Source organism: Sciurus carolinensis, chromosome 1 (genome assembly GCF_902686445.1).
Source record: "Sciurus carolinensis chromosome 1, mSciCar1.2, whole genome shotgun sequence".
Taxonomy (NCBI): Eukaryota; Metazoa; Chordata; class Mammalia; order Rodentia; family Sciuridae; genus Sciurus; species Sciurus carolinensis.
Window position 1 is genome coordinate 47,731,251 of NC_062213.1, and position 22,632 is coordinate 47,753,882.

General features: G+C 34.0%; 1 protein-coding gene across 1 annotated transcript in view; it reads right to left on the reverse strand.

Annotated features, from left to right (window-relative positions):
• Nucleotides 1–22,632, reverse strand: part of Ripk2 (receptor interacting serine/threonine kinase 2) — a 41,551-nt gene that overhangs the window by 10,012 nt on the left and 8,907 nt on the right. Inside the window, exons 4-8 of the mRNA XM_047553289.1 lie at nt 9,253–9,410; nt 7,474–7,523; nt 6,467–6,628; nt 3,819–3,904; nt 176–262 (exon numbers count right to left, since the gene is read on the reverse strand). Coding sequence (XP_047409245.1) covers nt 176–262; nt 3,819–3,904; nt 6,467–6,628; nt 7,474–7,523; nt 9,253–9,410 — 543 coding nt within the window. The remainder of the gene's footprint in view (nt 1–175; nt 263–3,818; nt 3,905–6,466; nt 6,629–7,473; nt 7,524–9,252; nt 9,411–22,632) is intronic.

Consider the following 22,632-nt stretch of genomic DNA (forward strand, 5'->3'; position numbering starts at 1 on the left):
CCCATCAGTAAAAGAGGTTAGACTGAATGATTTTTCATATTCTTACATTTTGAGCTTTTTATATATATATCTAAATATATATATACACATATATATGATATATACATATGTATATTTGTGTGTGTGTTGGTGTGTGTATATGTATATATATATATTTTTTTTTTCTCTTTTTTACCTCCTGGGGACCATGATTTACAGGTATGTTCAGAGACAGCTCCATCTTCTTGTCACATGAGTGAAGAGTACTTGAAGCACTCTGTAACTGGAATGAATACATATATGCAGTTTAACTGGAAGTGAAGAAATTATAGAAGTAAAATACAATCTACTTAACACATTTTATATAGTTATACAAAATCAATGGAAACAAAATATAAATTGGTTGAGAACACAGTACATAACTTACAGGTAGTGATCGTACAGAAAAAGGGAAATATCTTTAGAGAAACAGACCTTGAATCATTTCTCATATTAATTGGTCATCTTTTTTTTTTTTTTTTTGCAGTGCTGGGGATTGAACCCAGGGCCTTGTGTTTGCAAGGCAAGCACTCTACTGACTGATTAATTGGTCATCTTGAGCAGATTATTGATCTATCAGAGTCTCAGGGCTTCAATTTTAAAATAATACCTGCATGCAGGATTGTCCTAAAAATTGAGATAATAAATCTAAAGTACCTGGTGAAAATTAGGTACTTAATACATTTTGGTGCTTGTGTGTGTGTGAATGTGTGTGCATGCTCAAACACATGCATGTTCTATCTATCAATGATTCTTCAGCATTAACTACATTTCATGCACTGGCCTTCTACTATTATTATTTTTGTTTTATTGATAAGAAACTAAGGCTTGGACTAAGTGAAGGAGTTAATGTGTTATAATGGAATGGTGGAGGCCATGTAGCCAATCAGATACGGTTCAGAATCCAAGAATACCTAACTGTTTGACCTGGAGCATGAGACTGTATCTCAATTTATCATATCTATAAAGTATTTTTTAAATTTTTATATTATTTTTTTTTGCAGTGCTGGGGATTGCCCCAGGGCCTTGTGCTTGTGAAGCAAGCACTCTACCAACTGAGCTATACTCCCAGTCCCCTATCATATCTATAAAGTATAGATAATAATATCTGTTTTGTACAATTACTATAAGAAGAATTAAAATGTATGCAAACAGGTCCTATGATTACTTGTGAGTGTTCCTTAAATGGTTGCTGCTAAGCAGATGATTTATTTAAATACTATCCTTTCATATTCAAATTAAGTGCTTTACTTGTATTTCTATAGACTAGACTTGAATTAGTTGCCATTACAACTGAGTGATTTTAAAAACAAACCTAATCGGGTATAGTGCACATACCTATAATCCTAGCAACTTGGGAGGCTGAGGCAGGAGGATTACAAGTTTGAGGCCAGCCTCAGACACTTAACAAGAACCTCAACAACTTAGCAAGATTCTGTGTCAAACTAAAAAATTAAAGAGGGCTGGGATGTAGCTCAGTGATAAAGTGCCTGTGTTCAATACTTAGTACTGCAAAAACCAATCGAACAACAGGAAAACAACCTATATGTCTGTTTTTCTTCCTCAGACCAACATAATGCCAACAGCTTTGCAGAACTTTAGAAACTGGTGAGTTCTGTATCCAGTCCTAGATTATTCAGTTATGATTACCTGCTCTGTTAGAAGTAAAACATTTCTGTTCATCTGTGTATAAAACATATCTATCATAATATTTAGTGCACAGTAGTTCAATAAACATCTGTAAATTCGTTTTTATATGAAACTTTAAAATTAGTTTTTTGCTGTCTCCATTGTAAGGTTTTCTGTGTTTTAACAAAACATATCTGATAATGCAACCCAATATGCATTAGTAACTGACCAGTTGATAATTCAAATTACTTATGAAGCAGTAAAATTACTTCCCTAAGAAATAAAATGGAATAGTTTTTTTGTTCCAGTTTTACTATTCAAGATGTAGGAAGCATTTATCTGTGGACACATGAATTACAGGAGCTGGTTCAAAGAACTGTAGAAAAAATATATATAAAATGCAAAAAACATAAGTCACCCTAAATAGTGATCTTTGTTTTCAGAAATTTCTTTATGAAAAATCTTATTGTATTTGTATTCTACTGCTGACCCTGCTATTAACTAGCTATGTGAAGTGTTCTTTAAGTGACAACTTCTCTATACCTCAGTTATTGAATCTGTGAAAACCAGTAGCTTCACAGAGTGATACAAGGGTTTAAAGAAAAGCCAAAATAAAACAAAAAGCCCCAAACTACAACAACTCTAAGTGAAAGCAATACTGCAACTTAAAAACACTGAAGAAAGTAATGCTATTATTAAAAGGTATTAAAATATCTGAAAATATATATTTTAAAATCCAACACTTCTTTAAAACTTAATCTTATAGATAGAACCCTGGGGCTTCAGTTTAGAAATACAAAGGACCTAGAATGGTTCTCTTCCCCTTCATAACCCAGATAACAGGCCCTTTCATCCAGCTTTGTTTGGAAGGACAAGTAAAAGTTGTAAGGAGGAAAAAAGAACTGAAATGGTAAGGCAGAAAGAAATATTTTCTGAGGTCTGTACGTACTAAGTGGAGAAACTCATGTGCTCTGGAAAGGATTACTCAGAAGTGAGGGAGTCAGTGAAAAGTTTATCAAAAGAGCTCAGTAGTTCCTGACAAAACTCAGGCATGAACACTGCTACCACAAATTTTTAGTCTGATTACAGGTAGTCGTTCCTTTGTGTACTTCCTTTTAGGCTAAAGGTTATATCAACAGATATAGTGAATCACAAGGGGAAAGCAGTCATATTTAGTAATAAGAAGTTAATTGTAGACTATGCTTGTTCTGTAACCTATGAGTTTGACTAACTGGTGGTTTTTATTATCAAATATTAAGTGCAATGTAGTGAGACCTAACAAGTGTGAAACTATACTTACTCTGCCCTAAAGGACATAACTGCTTCTTAAACAATTTTTTTAAAAACAATTTTTTGTAGTTGTAGATGAACACAACACCTTTATTTTATTTGTTTATTTTCATGTGGTGCTGAGGATCAAACCTAGTGCCTCAACCATGCTAGGCAAGGGCTGTACCACTGAGCTACAGCCCCAATCCTTAAACAATTTTTAATAATCAGAAAACCCAACAGTAACAGGTCCCTTATGTTCTTCTGATCTACGGGAGCCAGACTGATCAAACAACTGTCCTAGGTAATTCACATTAGCTTCTACTGCTACTTTTGTCTAAGAAACAAGTAATATTTGCATGAGAAAATGAAAACAAAACAAAAACCCCCAAGCAATTAAAGATATATTTTTGTGCCTCAATTATAATACAATTCTGCAACTTATCTTGACAATAAATCTCAGAAAAACTCAATTATGATGAATAAAAAGAGAAGTCCAAGAACCCAGGTATCTATTACTTTGTAGGTATTAAAAACTTAAGGAAGGTAAACGTAAGTTAAAATACGCATATACACACATTCCTGCAGTGATATTCAGGGCATACTTATTGTACAAAGATGAATTTCATTACATATTTTAAATTTACATCTGATACAGAAAGGTTCTGGACATGTTAAATCTGAAGGTGGTTATTTCTGAAAAATATGGAAAAACACTGTGGTGACAAGGAAAAGGTAGTATTCAAAGTCTCTGATGAATTCTCCCACCCTGAAACTATAACCTGTATCTATGTGAAGTATATAGATAAAAAACTAAACTAATCCAAAAGTTTAGATAGTCATTTATAGTTATAGATAGTTGTTTAAAGTTCTAATTTCTAGCATTTCATTGGGCAATTTACCTTTGTTTTCTTTAGCTGAATAACAGCTTCAAGAAAAGTTATCTCTTCAAATGTTCTCAGAACTGGCTCAAGCTCTATTAAACATTCTAAATAAGAAAAAAAAATGATAATTTGAGTTCAGGTTGATTCTAATCATTAAATTAAAATGTTAACATTTAAGTCACAAAGCTCTAAGTTCAAACTAATGACATTTGTTTTAAGAATTTTTATTACTGGCATAGAGTTAGACATAAGAATCAAAGGAAGAGAACTGAGAGTCTGAATATAAACTGTTAACAATCATGGTCAACTGATTTTAAACAAGGGGCGTAAGTCAATTCAATGGTGGAAAAGGCAGTCTTTTAACCATAGTGCTGGCAGAAATGGATGTCCACATGAAAAAACTGTTAATTTAGATCCTTACTTCATTATCACACATAAAAATTAACCTGAAAAGGATCACACACCTAAATGTAAACATAGTAGGGATATTTCTTAGATATAACATCAAAAACAGGATCCATAAAAAACCTGATAATTGTACTTCAAAAACATGAAGGTTTGTGCACTTCAGAAAGATACTGAAAAAAAATAAAAAGATAAGTCACTGAGTGGGAGCACATATTTGCACGTCACATATCTGCTAATGGACTTGTACTTAGAATATGTAAAGAACTCTGACAACTCAATAATAGAACAATTTTAAAATAAGTTAAAATCTTGTATAAATTTTCCCTATTTCTTTCCCTTTAATTGATTTTTAGACGTACATTGATCTTCTGCTTTCATATTGCCACTAAAATTACATTTGTTTGGGTTGCCAATTATGACAGTGATGGAAAAATATTATCTTTTTTTTTTTTTTTTTTTTTTGAGATGGGGGTCTTGCTATGTTGTCCAGGCTGACCCTGGACTTGAACTCTTAGGCTCAAGAGAGCCCCCTGTCTCAGCCCCCCACTACCACATCCAGCTAAACTCTTGCTTATTTTATTTGGTTTCTTGGCAAATTAGACATGGCTGACTGGTATTTCCTCCCCAAAACTTTTCTTTTTGTGGCTTCTGAGACACAAGAGACTACCCTATTTCCTCTCATTCTCAATCTCTTTTCTTCTTCCCCTACTCAGTCTAAGTGTTGGAATACCACAGAGGTCTAATATGGATACTTTACACTTTACTATCAGTATTCTCTACTTATGTGATCTAGTCTGAATTGTTTACCTGTTAATGACATTCAATTTTATACAAGGAGCCCTAGTTTCTCCCTTGAGCAACAAATTTGCATATTATTATAGTAGTATCAGTAATTATGATGCTTTCCACTTGTTGGCAATCTGAATAATGCTGCAATGATCATTCATATAAAAGTCTTTGTATGAATGTGTTTTCATTTCTCTTAGGTAACTATCTGTGAGTGGAACTGCATGCAGGATTGCAATGTAAACTTATTTTTCATTGTTAATAAACTGCCAAACCCTTTTCCATATTGCTGCACCATATTACATTCCTATCCACTATCTATGAGTGTTTTGTTTCTTCATGTCACTGTCAACACTTATTATTTTCTGTCTTTTTAATTATAGTTATTTAAGTAGACATGATAGTATCTCAATGTAGTTTTAATCTTTATTTTCTAATGGTGTTAATCATCTTTTCATGTTTTTAATCATTTGTATAATTCCTTTGATGAAATTCAAATCTACTAATTTTAAAATTGTGTTATTTGACCAATTATTGAATTGTCAGAGTTCTTTATTTCTAGATACAAGTCCTTTTACAAGATAAATGATATGCAATATGTATTCCTGGTCTGTAGCTTGTCTTTTCCTGATTTAGTGTGCCTTCTGAAGTGAAAAAGTTTCAAATTTTTTAAAGTCCCATTTCCTAGCTGGTCTCTTTGCTTCTACTCTTGTCTTTCTCCAGTTTCCACATAACAGCGAGAGTGATTTCACCTAGACTTAAATTAGAACACACTTCCCTGAAAAATGTACTTTAATGGCTTTCTATCGCACTTGAATAAAAATTTAACCTTCTATGACAGCCAACATCTTCATCACCTCTACTCTCACCTCCTATTATTCCATTCCTTACTCACTGAAGTCCAGCTACACAGACTTTCTTTGTTACCTGCATATAGAAACATTTTCTTCTTTTAGGCTCAGAGTCTTGCTGTTTTCTCAGACTGAACACTCTTCCTTCAGCTTTTGAATGAAAGACTTTTTTAAAGCTTCAAATCTCAGCTTCTAATATAGGACTTTCCTTAACTAAGTCTACTATCATGCTTACTTTCTCTTAAGAATTTATAATCTGTTTCTTGTTTGTTTTCTGCCTTTTCAACTAAATGTGAGCTCCTGGGAAGTTAGTAATTTAGATTTTGTTTACTACTCTGTTTTTGGTGCTTATTCCAATGAGTCAGTATTGGATGGTAGATGTGCAACAAATACTTGCTGAATACAGGAATGGAACTATTACTTCTGTCAGAATGTTATGAACTCTCAATTCTTCTCTAAAACAGTCCTTATATATAAGTGCTAGGAATGACAAAGGTGAAAAGAATTCATACAACTTTGAGATAGTCACATAATTTGCATAATTTTTCAAGGCATATGTTATTCACACTATATTGGTTATTTCTGTAATTCAAAGGGTTCGGATTAAAACTGCATACTCACTTAAGAAAGAAGGTCTTTCATCTGGATTTTGTGCCCATCCACTTTCTATTAGAGAGGTCATGACTGCTCGATGAGGTATATCAAATGGCAAACTTTCTTCAGTAGTGTCAGGTCGATGTCCTTGAGACACACTGTACATAATCTGTAAAGGATTGGTGACTTCTGTCAAAACAAATACATGTCATTAAGTAGAAATATATTATGCTCCAGTATATTAAATACCCAAACTAACTGAATGAAAATGAGAGAATCTTAAAATTCTAGGAAAGATTCCTCACACCCCTTTCTGTGAAAGGAATATGTCAGACTTGTCTACTTCTTGTGGGAGGGGTTTACTTCCTCACTTTATTAATTCTGGTCTCCCTGTTTTGTGATTTGGTCAATGGGACATGAGTAGAGTAGAGCTGGGCAGAGTTCAGCAGGGCTGAGTGAAATGCAGGAGGGCCGAGAGGAGTTATAGCAACTAGTATCTAATGTGCATGAGAAATAAATGTTTATTTTGTAAGCCATTGAGATTTTGAAGTTGGTTACACAGCAAACTGACCTATACAAACCCCAAAATAAAAACAAAATTATCAGAGTATGAAGAAGACATTACTTTTTCAAATTTTACCAGTCTTTATAGAAGGAATATTAATTAAATTTTATACTGTTTTATAGCTAGAATGGATCTTGAAAATAGTAATCCATAACTTAGTTTTTTAGAGGACAAAAAATGAGAAGTCAAGAGACTCGATCATGAGCTAATCACTGTCAGACCAAGAATTAGAATCTAGGTTTTTCTGATCTTTAATCTAGTACACTCTCCAGTATATAGTGAAATCACAATAGATCTTTAATGCAGTATACTTTGGAGTAGATAGGGGATTTTTATTTGGTAAAGAGTTATATTTTGTAGTGCGTTTTGTACAAAATGAGTAATATATTTAAAATAAGATGAGCTTTAGATAGTTTTGAGTGTGGCCTAACAACTTGATGTTAGATAGAATAAGGAACTTGTAACTTACCTTCAAAAGGCTGTTTTCTGGATAACACTTCCCACATGATAACTGCATAGCTGTTTAAGATAAAAACATTTATAGATTATATGTGAACTTCGCATAATAAACTAAAACAGCAACAGTTTAAAAACAGACTGTGCAGATAGGATTTCTTAAAGTGAAGGTGATTGAAATGCTGCTTACAGAATCACCATATGCAACTAAGAGGATGAATGCTCAAAGTGTTATTTTCAGTGGGAATTATTCTTAATTTGAAAACATCCAGGAAATTACTATAAGAAAAGTTGGAAGTTTCCTTTTTAGAGGACAATTAATTGTCATTCTTGAACACTCAGGTAAATCACACTTTCTAATGATATGATTCTACTTTCTACACAAAATAAAGAACATAAAAATGTCTGTCTCATGTAGCTCTAACTCTATTGACCTTTTATTCTGGTCCCAGTTATCTTCTTTCATTGTGAAAATATTCTGCTTACAATTAAACTTTGGGTTGTAAATCACTTAGATTGCACAGAGTTTGTAATTGGGATCAATGATTAATTAGGTTATAGAAATTTTACCGTAATACCAAATTAAGTGTGTATCCAAAATGGACACATGGAATTGATTAGGTTCTATTACACAGTCTTAGAGAGAGAATCAAGATTACTGAGGAAATTCTCACTCAAATCAAGGAATAATATTTCCTCATTTTCCCTGTCAGGGAATACCAAAATTGAACATAATGGCATAATTCACAAAATAAATAGGTAGATTTAAATTGGTCTCTTTTTACAAAATGAAACCAGCTTTTAAGAATATGTAAATATTTTTGTTTCCTTCCCTCACTATAATATATAAAATCAGCTAAAAAATATCAGGGAACAGAATATAAAAAGAACATTTATTCATACAATAGCGTGAATGTATAAGACTTGTACTTGGTGTTTTAATGCAGTCACTAATATGGATTGGCTGGCATTGGATTTAATTAGAAGTAACAAAAATTAAAATTTTTTTGGAAAAGAGAGATACATAATTTAACTAACTGTATAATTTTTTTGGTAGAGATATAGCATTAATTGCTAAAAAGCATCTTTATTTTTACCAGGTAAATTACTTTTTAAAGATAGAAAAAAGTTATTTAAGGGGACATAAAATGTCTGATTTCATGGTAAATGTCTGATTTTGCACAATTATGTTAAAAGACACAAGTGTAACTTATACAAGAAGTGAATGCACCTGCCCCTAATTCTATGCATTACAAATTATCCCTTTCCTTTTCTCTGGTCAAATAACCAGAATCAAGAACAATGTATTATACTTATTACTGTATTATAAGATTTTAAGTATTCTGCATTGAAACATAACAACATGATTTTATCAAACAACGATTTGTTTGCCCCACATGTGCAAATATTAGGGATTCTTAAAATAGAAACATCCCCAGTAGAATTATAACTCATTTTTTTTTCTAAAAATATGAAAGATAACAGAGATTGAAAGGTTGAATAGGATGAGAAATTAAAGGAAAATTATGAGGAATCAGTTTCCCTCTGCCTCCCCAGGTTAAATGATAAGAACCTTTGGTGCATATTACGAATTAACAAGACAACTTAACATTTTTTAAAGAATATGAAAGTTTCTTAGAGGAAGGCACCTTTAGTTTGAAAAATATTAACTACTGTAGTTTCTAATTTGTTTTCACTACAATTATGAGAGAAGAATAAAAGAAATCATACTTTAAAATGTAATTTCAAAATTCTGGTTGATTAATCTTGTGTTTTAGACAAGGTGCCGTACCTATATATATCATGTTTGACACTGGCTCTTGATTTCTGTCCAGGTTCATAGTTTTCAGGTGGCATATAGATAATTGTCCCTCCTTCTGGAGCAGATTTGCTACTTCGTGATTGTGAGAGAGACATCATACGCCATTTTGATAAACCAAAATCTGCAATCTGCAAAAGAAAAGAGTACATAGTTGAATTTAAATGTTTGCTCTTTAAAAAGCCCAAGAACTGACTCTCTCTGTTTAGTCACTGTATTTAGTTATCACACACGTCATATATATGCTGATATTTTATTTCTATATATTCTGCCAGTTTCTTACTGAGTTAAATTCCATAGTGCTATGCTCAATTCTGGAAGTAATACATACTGACTTTGAAGTTTAGCACACTATCACAAAATTTACAAGGGAAACTAATGGTTTTTCCCTTATATTCTGAATAAGTGTATACTCAACACTAATTTTTATGACAAGTAATTTTATAGCATGTGCTTTCTAAATTCATCTATATCTCAGAATTACTAAGTACACTCACATGTCATACATTATTACTAGGCATTGTTCACAACTTGGGTTTATATGTTCTCATTCATAATGTCCTAAAAGTCCTCAAGTTTTAGAAAAAGTGAAATCTCCATAATAGTAAAGATTATCATTATATGACGTATGCTCACTACTAAAAGTGTCACATTTGGTAAAAATAGTTCAGCTGGCATATAGGCATATTTAAGTCCATGACAATGGGTACCTAGAGAATTATCAATGAATAACATCCCATACATTTTATATATAGCCTTTGCAGTTTTACTTTAATTGTTAATCTTGTGGAGATGTTACATAATACCTTGTAACTATAAATATTTAAAAGGTTCCTTATTTTTATAAAATAAAAGATACTTAGTGGACAAGGAAGTATGGGAAAACTTTAAAGACATTTAAATTACTTAGACTTTTATATCGTTTAGTTAAGAAATTGACAAGGTGGAATGAATTGCATCTAGTATACCATCTATATTTTGATTAACTCATATTTTTACTAGTTTTAATATCATTTAGATGTATTTGAGATAAAAAAAATGTAGCCTCTCACCCCTACTAGGGGGATAGAATACATGAGTATTTCATACCTTTACAATAATTACAAAGGCACACCTAAGACAAAAAAAAAATTCCAAGAGGGCTGGGGATATAGCTCAGTTGGTAGGGTGCTTGCCTTCAAGGTACAAGGCCCTGCGTTTAATCCCTAGCACCGAAAAAAAAAAAAAAAAATTCCAAGAAAACCTGGTGCCAACATGTGAAACTCCAACCTTGACTGATTTTGAAAGGAGTTCGTGGTTAGGAATATGGGTTCTCAACCTAGATGTTCTTCAATAGATGAATGGATAAAGAAACTGTGGTATATATACACAATGGAATATTTAGTAATAAAAAAGAATAAAATTATGACATTTGAAGGTAAATGGATGGAGTTGGAGAATATCATGCTAAGTGAAATAAGCCAATTCCAAAAAACTAAAGGCTGAATGATTTCTCTGATAAGTGGTGGATGATACATAACGGGGGTGAGGGGAGGTAAGGGAAGAATGGAAGAAGGATGGATTGTGTGGACAGAAATGAGGGGTGGGGAGGGGGCAGGGGGAAGGAAAGATAATATAATGAGATAAACACTGTTACCCTATGTACATGTATGAATATGCAAATGGTGTGGCTCTACTTTGTTTACAACCAGAGAAAAGATAGTTGTACTGTATTTGTGTACAATGAATCAAAAAAAAAAAAAAAAAAGAATATGGGTTCTGAGGAAATGGACCAGAAGATGGCAGAGCAGCTGGGCCGCCAACCCTGATCTCTCAACAATACAAAACTGAGACAGTGAAGCCGAGTGGAGAGATGGGTGACAGAATAAATGCTCTAAGACCCAATATTAGACAGTCTAAGATCTGGAGACTTGAAGTTCAGTTACTAGAACAGAAAATAATGCCAAAGTTCCCCAACCCTGAACCTGAACCAAGGTGGGAAAGGTAAGAGAGGTAACCCAGAGGGAAAGAGGGAAAGAAAAAGCACGGAAGGCCATTCCCTTAACAACAGCTGGAAAGACAAGCAGACCAAATTAAAACATGACAGGAGCAGCAGGGTTACCAAGGGAGGCTGAGAAGTTTAACCCAAATCACAGCCAGAAAGCTGTTTAGGACATGGCAAACTTTTTGTGGAGCTCACAGCACACTAGTCACCCAAGAAGAAATTAAACATGACATCTTCCACCTCCATGTGGCAAAGACTTAAACCAGAAGGAGTACCTCTGCAGTGGATTGTCTTAAGAATCTGTCTAGAAAGAACTCGTACACAGACTGCTACTAGCTGAAAACGGCCGAAACTCCCTCTCTGCTGTGAACAAGGTGAGTGGGACAGAGAAGCCCCACCTGGGGAAGGGCTAGCCTACCCCAGCATATAACACTGGAGCATGGAAAGGAGGAGCAGAGCCTGTGACTCCCAGTGGTGGGAAGTGAGAGATCAGGTTCAAGTGGAAAGGTAGTGTTGGTCCCAAGGAGAAGAAAGTAAGGAGTCCAGATCACAGCCACAGCCTCTGGGAGGCCCATCACAACTGGAAGCTGCCTTTGTGCCAGGAGGCAGAGAGGGACAGTGCCTGGACTGACTCACGGCCACAGCTAGTGGGTGTTTGGACACTGGCTGGATGCTGCCCCCATTCTAGTCAGCAGAGGGAAGCAGTTCTGTGGCTCACAACCTGGGCCAGTGGAAGCTAGAATCTAGGCAGCTGGCTGAGTCTCTTTACCCAACAGCAGGGACAGGAGCCTGTGAGTTGTATTGACCACAGCAGATGCTTCTGCACCACAGATTACCCAAGGAGAATCCATAACCACAGGACCTGTGCTTCCAGACACCCCCAGGTTCTATGCCGCTGTGAAAAGGATCCTGTGGAGGGGAGCAGGTACAAGGTGACCCACAGCAATCAGAACAACGGCCCAGAGCCCTGCACCCTGAGTTTCTGCACATGACAGAAAGAGTCAACAGACACATCGCACCCTCTGAACAGCCAGCCTCAGGCCCCTGGGCTGACAAGAAGAACCGGCGGGTGGGAGGTCCACAGCAACTAGTGGAGCGGCTCCTGTGCCCCGGCACCTCTGGAGGGATCCAAAGCCAAAGATCACGGACATCTTCTAAAGGTCCCAAATCCTGATGAAATCCAAACCAAGACTCAATAAGAATGTCCTTTACCTTGGCATGGTTTACTATAAATAGCTCTAATGTCAACTTCAATCATAGTTACATCACTTATTTTGATTTGATAGTTGTTGCCCATGTAGCCAATAGTGAGCTTTCAACCCATTTGACTGTATTTCTTCTAATGTTTTAAAGCATTAATTGGAATCATACTTTGTCTTACTAGCTCTGGTTTATACTTGCTCTTCTTACCTACTCCTTTTCCTCTTATATTACCTGCTACTAATGCAAATTCTCCCCTCCATTTTCTTTTCTTTTTTTTTTTTACCTTGGTGTATTTATCATTTCTTTCTTTTTTCCTCTCTCTTTTGCTAAATGTTTTTCTCTTCCCCCTTTCAGTACCTATATAATGTTATAGCAATTTTACTTTATTTAACAGCTAATTTTTTCAACCTTTTCCAGAACTTATACCTGGGTTAGAGGAACTGTGGACAACAATATCAACAAGTTTTCATTTTTCATAAGGTTGAGTAGCACATGGCTTTGTCCTGAAGTGAATGTAGTAAACAGGGTTCAGTGCCTTCTCTCAAATTGGTGCTGATACTAGGAACACCAGAGTTCACATACTGAACTAAGTATCAATACCTGGATATTCTCCCAGCCTGGGGCTCTTAAGAGAAAGAAGTGCACAAAATAATCTCTTGTATAAAGGTAGAAGCAATAATCATCCTAATAGATGGGTAGATATTTAAGTGGTATGAAAAAGCAAGGGAACAAATCACTTCAAACAGCCCATAACATTTCAATAACTGATTTCAATGACACCACAGTAGAGGAAATGTTGGAGAAATAATTAAGAAAGTTCATAGTTAAATGAGCTAAAAGAACATGTATGAAGTAAAATTAGGAAGAAAATACAGAAGATGAAGGATCATTTCAATAAAGAGAGTCTGAAAAAGAACCAAACAGAAGTCCTGTCAATGAAAAGACTCAATAAAATCAAATTAAAAATTCAATGCAAAGCATCACCAATTGATGAGACCACTTTGAAGACAGATTTGCAGGCCTTATATATAATCTTGAAAATAAAGTTAACAATAAAAAAAGGTTGATAAAAAGACTATGACCTGAATATTCAAGAAATCTGGGGTAACATCAAGATATAAGAATCACTGGAATAGATAAGGTTTCCAAAATACAAATTAAAAGAATGAGCAATATTTCAATTAACTAATATTAGGAAAATTTCTAAATCTTAGGAATGAGATGGAAGTCCAAATACAAGACACATACCGAACTCCAAATAGGTAAGATCAAAAGAGATCCTCTTCAAGATGCATTATTCAGAAAATGCTAATAAACCAAATAAGGATAGAATTTTAAAAGGCACAAGAAAAAAACAAAAAAAACAAACAAACAAAAAAAAAGGAGGTCATATTTGGTTTCCAACTGATTTCTCAAACCAGATTCTCAAACCAAGAAGGCTTGGAATAATACAAACTAAACCCTGAAAGAAAATGAGTGCCAATCATGATTATAATAACCAACAAAATCATCCTTCAGAATTTAAGATGAAATAAAAACCTTCCATGATAAGCAAAACTAAAGGAATTCATAACCACTAAGATTTTATTACAAAATATATTCAAATGAAATATTCATGCAGAATAAATGAAAAATAAAAATGAAAGTCAGCATCTCAATGAACTGCATTAGAAGAATAGTCAATTATAGGAAAATCAAGTTAAAATTAAGCATTAGAAATAAATCAAATTAGCAAGAAATAAAAATCACCTCTCTATAGTAACACTAATTGTAGATGGCCTAAACTCTTCAATCAAAAGACATAACTGTTAAATTGAATTAAAAAACAAGACCCAGCAATATGTTGTTTACAAGAGACTCACCTTACAGATAAGGCATCCACAGACTGAAGGTAAAAGAAAGGGAAAACATATACAATGAAAATAGTAGCCAAAAGCAAGCAGGGGTAGCTACTCCTGTGTCAGACAGTGGACTTCAAGCCAAAATTAATCAGAAGAGACAAAGAAGGCCATGTCATAGGGTTAAGGAAAGCATACAACAAGAAGATATAATGACTGTAGATATTTATGCCTCAAAACAATGGCGCATCTATATACATCAAATAAACTCTTCTCAATATAAAGAATAAAATAGATCACAATACAATAACACTCAACACTAGATAGGTTATCCAGACATAAACTAAGTTAATTCTTCAAAACTAAAAAAATACTATTAATCAAATGACCTAGCAAACATTTACAGAATATTTCATCCATCAACAACTGAATTCACTTTCTTCTTGGCAGCACATGAAACGTTCTCTAAAATAGATCATATTCTAGGGCACAAAGCAAATCTTAGCAAATAAAAAAAAAATAGAGATAATCCCTTTCATCCTATCAGATAATGGAATGAAATTAGAAATCAAAAATAAGATAAAAAACAGAAACCGCTCTTAACACTTGGAGATAATACTCTTTTAAATGATGAATGTATAGCAGAAGAAATCAGGTGAGAAACAGAAGAATCTTAGAAACAAATGAGAATAGTGATACAACATATCAAAATCTCTGGGATAATGTGAAGGCAGTTACAAGAGAAAGGTTTATAGAACTGAGTTCCTAAATAAGTAAATAGGAAGATACCAAATAAATAATTCAATATACCTCAAGGCCTAGAACAAACATACATAAAAAGCAGTAGAAGACAGGAAACAATTAAAATCAGAGCCAAAATCAATGAAATTGAGAATAAAAAATACAAAGGATCAATGAAGCAGAGTTTTTCTTTGAAGGAATAAACAAGATGGATAAACCTTGGCCAAACTAACCAAAAGAGAGAAGACCCAAATTAACAAATTAGAGAAGAAAAAGAAATATCACTACTAGTGAAATCCAGAGGATCACTGGAAACTATTTTGTAAGTTTATATGCCAACAAGTTATGAAATGTCAAAGATTTGACAAATACCTAGAGACATATGACCTACCCAAACTGAACCATGAGGTTATAGAGAACTTGAAGATATCAATATCAAGTAATAAAATTGAAGTCGTTATTAAAAATCTTTTGACAAAGAAAATTATAGGACCAGATGGATTCTCAGTTGAATTCTACCAGACCTTTAAAGAAGAAATAATATTAGTCCTTTTCCAATTGTTTCTTTAAATAGAAAAAGAGGGAACACTGTCAGATTCATTCTATGAAGCCAGTATCATCCTGACACCAAAACCAGACACATCAAAAAAAGAAAACTTCAGGCCAATATCCTTGATGAACATAGATGCAAAAATTCTTAAAAAAATACTGGTGAACAGTATTCAAAACCACATTAAGAAGACAATGCACCATGATCAAGTGGGTTTCATTCCAGAGAAACAAGGTTGGTTCAACAAAGGCAAATCAAGAGTTATGGACAAGAATCACATGCTTATCTCAATAGATGAAGAAAAAGTATTTCACAACTTACAGCAACCACATGTTTAAAACAGAGAAACTAGAGATAGAAGGCATTTACCTCAACACTGTAAAGGCAACACAGGACACACCCAAAGTCAACATCATACTGAAAAACTAAAAACATTTTCTTCAAAAACAAGAACACGACAAGGATGTTCACTCTCACCACTCCTATTCAGCACAGTTATTGAAAGTCTAGCCAGAGCTATTAGGTAAGAGAATGAAGTTAAAGGGATCCCAATAGGAAAAGAAGAAGAAGTAAAATTATCTCTCTTTGCTGATCAAATTATCTTATATTTAGAAGACCAAGTAAATAAATAAAATAAAACCAAAAAACTCCACCAGAGAACATCTAGAGCTGATAAAAAGATTCACTAACGTATCAGGATACAGGATCAATGATATAAATCAACTGCTTCCCTAAACTCCAATAATAAATTTGCTGAAAATAGAAATTAGGAAAACTATCCCATTCACAATAATCTAAAAAAAAAAAAAAGAAATTCCAAAAAACAAGAAACAAAAAACCTTTGGAATTTATCTAACAAAGGAGATGAAAAACCTGTATAATGAAAACACTGAAGAAAGAAATGGGAGAAAACCTCAGAAGATAGAAAGTCTTTCTCTGTTCTTGGATAGGCAGAATTAATATTGTCAAAATGGCCATATTACTAAAAGTGTCTCCAGATTTGGTGCAGTTCCCATCAAACAAAACATCAAGACATTCTTCACAGAACTAGAAAAAGAAGTTCAAAAATTCATTTGGAAGAACAAGAAACCCCGAATAGCCAAAAAAATCATGAGCAAGAAGAGTAATGCTGGAGGCCTCACAATACCAGACCTCAAATCATACTACAGAGCTATAGTAACAAAACCAGGATGGTATCACCACCAAAAGAGACATGAAGATCAATGGAATAGAAGACACAGGGACGAAGCACATAGTTATAGTCATCTGATACTTGATGAAGGTGCCAAAACCATAGGTTGAAGAAAAGATAGCTTTCTTAACAAATGGTGCTAGGAAAACTGAATATTCACATGCAGAAGAAGAAATCCTGACCCCTTTTTCTCACCCTGCACAAAAGTCAACTCAAAGTGGATCAAAGACCTAGGAATTAGAACCCAAATTCTGCAACTGCTAGAAGAAAATGTAGGCCCAACACTGCAACACATTGGCATAGGCATTGCCTTCCTTAACAAGACTCTTAAAGCACAATAAATAAAATCAAGAATCAATAAGCGAGAGTGTCAAATTGAAAAGCTTCTGCACAGCAAAGCAAACAGGAATGTGAAGTGAGAGCCTACAGAATGGGAGATGATCTTTGCTACCTGTTCTTCAGGGCATTAATGTCCAGAATATACAAAGAACTCAAAAAACTTATCACACACACATACAACCCCAAATAATAAACAAAATAACTAAACAGATATTTCTCAAAGGAAGAAATACAAATGGTCAATAAATATATGAAAAAATGTTCACCATCTCTAGCAATCAGGGAGATGAGAATTAAACCACACCAAGATTTCATCTTATTCCAGTCAGAATGGCAATCCTCAAGAATACAAATAATAATAATAAAAGTTAGTGGGGAAAAGGTGCACTCGTACATTGTTGATGGGACTGCAAATCAGTGCAACCCGTATGGAAAGCAGTATGTAGATTCCTCAAAAAACTGGGAATGGGACCACCATATGACTCAGTTATCCTATTCTTCAGTATATATCCAAAACTTTTCTTTCTTTTTTTTTCTTTTGGTACTGGGGATTGAACCCAGAGGCACTTAGCCACTGAACCACATCCCCAGCCCTTTTTTATATTTTATTTAGAGAAAGCATCTGACTGAGTTGCTTAGGACTTACTGAATTGCTGAGGCTGGCTTTGAATTCATGATCCTCCTGCCTCAGCCTCCCAAGCTGCTGGGATTACAGGCATATACTACTGTGCCTGAACCAAAATATCTAAAATCAACTTACTATATGGATGCCGCCACATCAATGTTTATAGCAACACAATTCACAATAGCTAAGCTATGCAAACAACCCAGGTGCCTATGGACAGAAAAATGAATAAAGAAAATGTGGACTACATACACAATGGAGTGCTGCTCAGTCATAAAGAAGCATGAAATTATGGTATTTGCTAGTAAATGGATGGAACTTGAGATCATCATGCTAAGTGAAATAAGCCAGACCCAGAAAGTTAAAGGCTGAATGTTTTCTCTGATATGTGGAAGCTATAGATCAAAATAAGAGGGAAAAGGGGGAAGGGGAGAAAAGTGGGATATGGAGTTCCATGAAAAATAGAAATCAGTAGAGTAGAAAAATGAAATTGAGGGGAAGGGAAAAGGGACGAATGGTGGAATCAATCTGACCTAACTTACCTAGGTACTTATATGAATACACCACAGTGAATCTCACCCTGGTGTATACTGACAAGGCATTAATTAAAAACAAGTAGAAGAAAGATCAGTAGAGTAGAGGTCAGGGATCAGGAGAGGCAGGAGGAGAGGAAAAGGGAAAGCAATGGGGACTGATTTAGAGCAGATTATATTCCATGCTTGTACAGTTATGTCAAAATGAACCTTAATATTAAGTATAATTAAAATGAACTAAAAAATTATATATATGGGGGAGGGAGAGAAAGAGAGAGGGAGAGAGAAAGAAAATGTGAATTCTGGAGCATAGATTAAATTTTTATTCCAATTCTACTGCTTTATTATTTGTGTGACCTTTAGGAAGTTATTTAATTTCTCTGTTCCCCAGAATACACAACTCTAAACTGGAGCTAATTTACCTCTGAGGGGTGTACTGAGAAAGTTAAATGAGTTATTTTAAGTAAAATCTTCAGAATAATATCTGACATGTAAAACATCTATGTTGGTTACTATTATTAATATTTTGAAGACAGGAAGTCTCCAAAGATTACTGTCAATCACATAATATCAGCAGAATCAGTAAAAAGTTTTAGGGCCTTGAATCAAATGACAATTGAGCAGTAAGGATCCCAAATCTCACCTTCTCTACTTGCCACTGCTGTACTTGCCTTCTACCTACCATCTAAAAAGCAAAAATGGTACTCCAGTTGCACATTCACCAGGATAACAAAACATTACTATGACGTAATAAAGTTTATTTTTGTGCTATAGTGAAAATTGCTTAAAAAATTATGGTATGTGGTCTCAATTTACATCTGAACCATAATTTGCAAACAACCAGGGGCTTTTATTGAATGAGGTGCCAGAGAAAACACATTCCTGAGCTTGCTTCTGTGTGCTCCTTTTACTTTACCTTGGACACTCATCTTTGTGCTTTTAAATGTGGCTGAGAATCTCCTTAATCAGAATTCTTTTTGTAGATGATTTCGTCTGGCTTTCACATTAACCATACTTTTTCCCTTTCTCTGTTACAAATAATATATTATAAGAAAGATAAAATTCACTAAGTCTTGATCTTCAGTAGAAAAGAACATTGGGAAGTGAAGAATGCAATGGAAGAAATAATTATATAATTTTTGAAGGTCTTGATAAACAATGAAGATGGAGAATAGGAACTTTCTTATTTGAGACAAGGTCTTTATATAAATTTCAAAGCTAAAGGCTTTTTAATGAAAAAGATGATAAAAGATTTAAAGATATTAAAATATACTTCATAAAAATCATCTATAATCCCATCACCCTACTAGAATATTTTCATTTAATATACTACCCATATCTGAATACCTATAAAATTATTGTCTGTAGAAGTTGTGTAGAACAATAAGCACTTTGGTTTCCATACAAGATTTACAGAACAACAGAGAAAGCAAAAATGATGTGTATAGTTATTTTCTTTTCAAAGAAGCCTAATGCTGTTTTATCTCTTTCTGGGATGTATTTGTAGACACCAGGCAGACAAAGGAAAGTCTCAATTGATTTTAATTGGTTGTAAATGTTTTTCTGTTAGATACTATGTTTCTGGTTAGAATTCCATTAAGAAAATTTGCTTAACAAAACGGTAGCAAGGTGTTAATTTCAAAGTAATTTTATTATCTATCTTAAAGATTTTTTGCAATTTATTTAAAGGAACTACAAACTGGAAGGTTGACTAAAAAAACTATGACTTCTTCATGAGTCACTGATGAACTTTGATTTTTAAAGGACATTCATAAAGTAAAAGGTAGAAATACATAAGGATGCATATAAAAGAGAATATGCTCTTTTGTATGAAAGAGAAATTTATAAGAAAAATATTTACAAGAAAAATAATTTATGAGAAAAATATCAGAAAGGTTAGAGTTCTATATATGCTAAAATAAAAATAATAAAAAATTCACAAAACCAATAATATTTAAAATTCTATTTATGGCAGAGAAGGACCAAGGGTACCCTACTGATAGATGAAAAAGTGGAGGATTTCAATTAGTACTTTGCTTCTGTCTCATTTATAAGTTTCTAGACTATGATAAAGGAAATGAAATTGCAGGAGGTTGAAAGGCATAAGTATCTGTAATTTCAAGTTGAGAAAACCTGCAAATACCTCCACAGTGCTATTAGTGTTCTTCTGAAACAGAATAAAGAGAAAATACAGTATATTTAAAAAGTGTTAGAATCTAGCCAGGTGTGGTGGCACAGATTGGGAGGCTGAGGCAGGAGGATGGCAAGTTCAGAGCAGGCCTCAGCAAAAGCAAGGTACGGGGCTGGGGTCCTGGCTCAGTGGTAAAGCACTTGCCTAGCACGTGTGAGGCCCTGGGTTCGATCCTCAGCACCACATAAAAAAATAAAATAAAAGCATTGTGTCCACCTATAACTAAATATATACATTAAAAAAAAAAAAAAAAGCAAGGCGCAAAGCCACTCAGCGAGACACTGTCTCTAAATAAAATACAAAACAGGGCTGCAGATGTGGCTCAGAGGTCGAGTGCCCCTGAGTTCAATTCCTAGTACTCCCCACCCATGCCTGCCAAAAAGTGTTAGAATCTAAAAAAGTTGATCGCATAGATCATAGAGTAAAACAGAGGTTACTAGAGACTAGGAAGAGTAGGGGGCAAGGGGAAATAGAGTGCCAAAATGCAGTCAGATAGGAGAAATCAGTTCTTGTATTTTAATAGCACAAAAGGGTAAATGTAGACTATAATAATTAGGAAATATTTTAAAATAACTAGAAGATTCTGAAAGTCCTCAACATATAGAAGTGATAGATGTTTGAGAAAATGGAAATAACCATGTTTTGAACATTACACATTGTATACATTACATGTACTGAATTTCCATCTCATATTGATATTACAAGTATTGTCAATTAAAAATTAAAAAAAGAAAAATAAATACCAATCTAATTTTTAAAAAGGAAAAAATATTGATTTTACATATCTACATACTAGTAGGACACTCTCAGTAAACCTTGGTTTAAAAAAAAATCTAAAAAACTTCACAAAAGTTCAGTTTAAGGACCAAATTTTAAGGATGATTCAAATAAACACATGCATCTAAACAGCACTAGGGATTAAAACCCATGTAATAAGGAAATTGGCAGGAGGAACTAAGGATATTTAGCAGGAAGAACAAAATCCATGGGAATATGAGGGGTGGAAGGATCACAGCTAGATTCAAATATTGGAAGGACTGATATGTGTAATTAGATTGGGTTTATGCACTTTATCACAAAGAGGTAAAGTAGGACTGATGAGTGAAAGTAACAGGGAAGGGCTTTTGATTTTTGATTGATCATCTGAGAAAATATCAGTCATTCAAGTAAGGATGTTAAGTCTTCTTCATAGGACAGTTGCCTTGGGAAACAGGGTGTGCTGTACTTGGATTCAGAGGAGTGAAGGCTGTGGTAGAAGTTTTCTTTTCTTTCTCTCTTCCCCTACCACTTTATTCCAGAGAAAGGAGGTGTCTTAAATAAAGAGTGCTTTTTTTTTCACTTAATTTTTCTCATCATTTTATGTCAAATTTCTTTTCTTTTTTCTGGTACTGGGGATTGAACCCAGGGATGCTTTACTGCTAAGCTACATCACCTTTTTTTTTTTTTTTAATTTTGTATTTTGAGAGAGGGACTAAGTTACCCAAGATGGTCTTGAATTTGTGATCTTCCTGCCTCAGTCAATGGAGTCGCTGGGATTACAGGTATGCACCACCACTCCTGATCTTGTTTTAATTTTTCTACTGCATCAACTTCTCTATTATCAATTTGTTTTGAACATTTTTGATATTTATGATAATCTTCTGATTATATTGTTGACAAGGTATAGAAAAATAATATGTAAAAATAAAATTTATTGCATTTAGTGTTGGCAACTACTTTTCATTTGCTGTCATTAGTTAGATGTAGGTAACTAAAGTTACTACATCAAGTGCTGTTGGTACCTAAGCCTTATACTTCATACAAAAATAAAATTAAAATAGATCATAGATTTTAATGTAAAACATAGAACTAAAAACTATGATAACTAGATGATAACTAGAAGGAGATCACCAGAACCTGGAGCTTGGTGAGGAGTGCTTTAAATCTGATGTGAGAGCATGATACATAAAGGATAAAAGTGATAAACTGGATTTCATCAAAATTATAACTTTTACTCTGTGAAAGGCTCTGTTGAAAGGATGGAAAGACAAACCATGTATTGAAAGGAAATTTTTGAAAACTACAGGCCCGATTAAGGACTCATATCTAAATCTATACAGAATTCTCAACACTGAACAATAAAAGCAAAAAAGTTCAATTAGGAAATGGGCTTAAGAC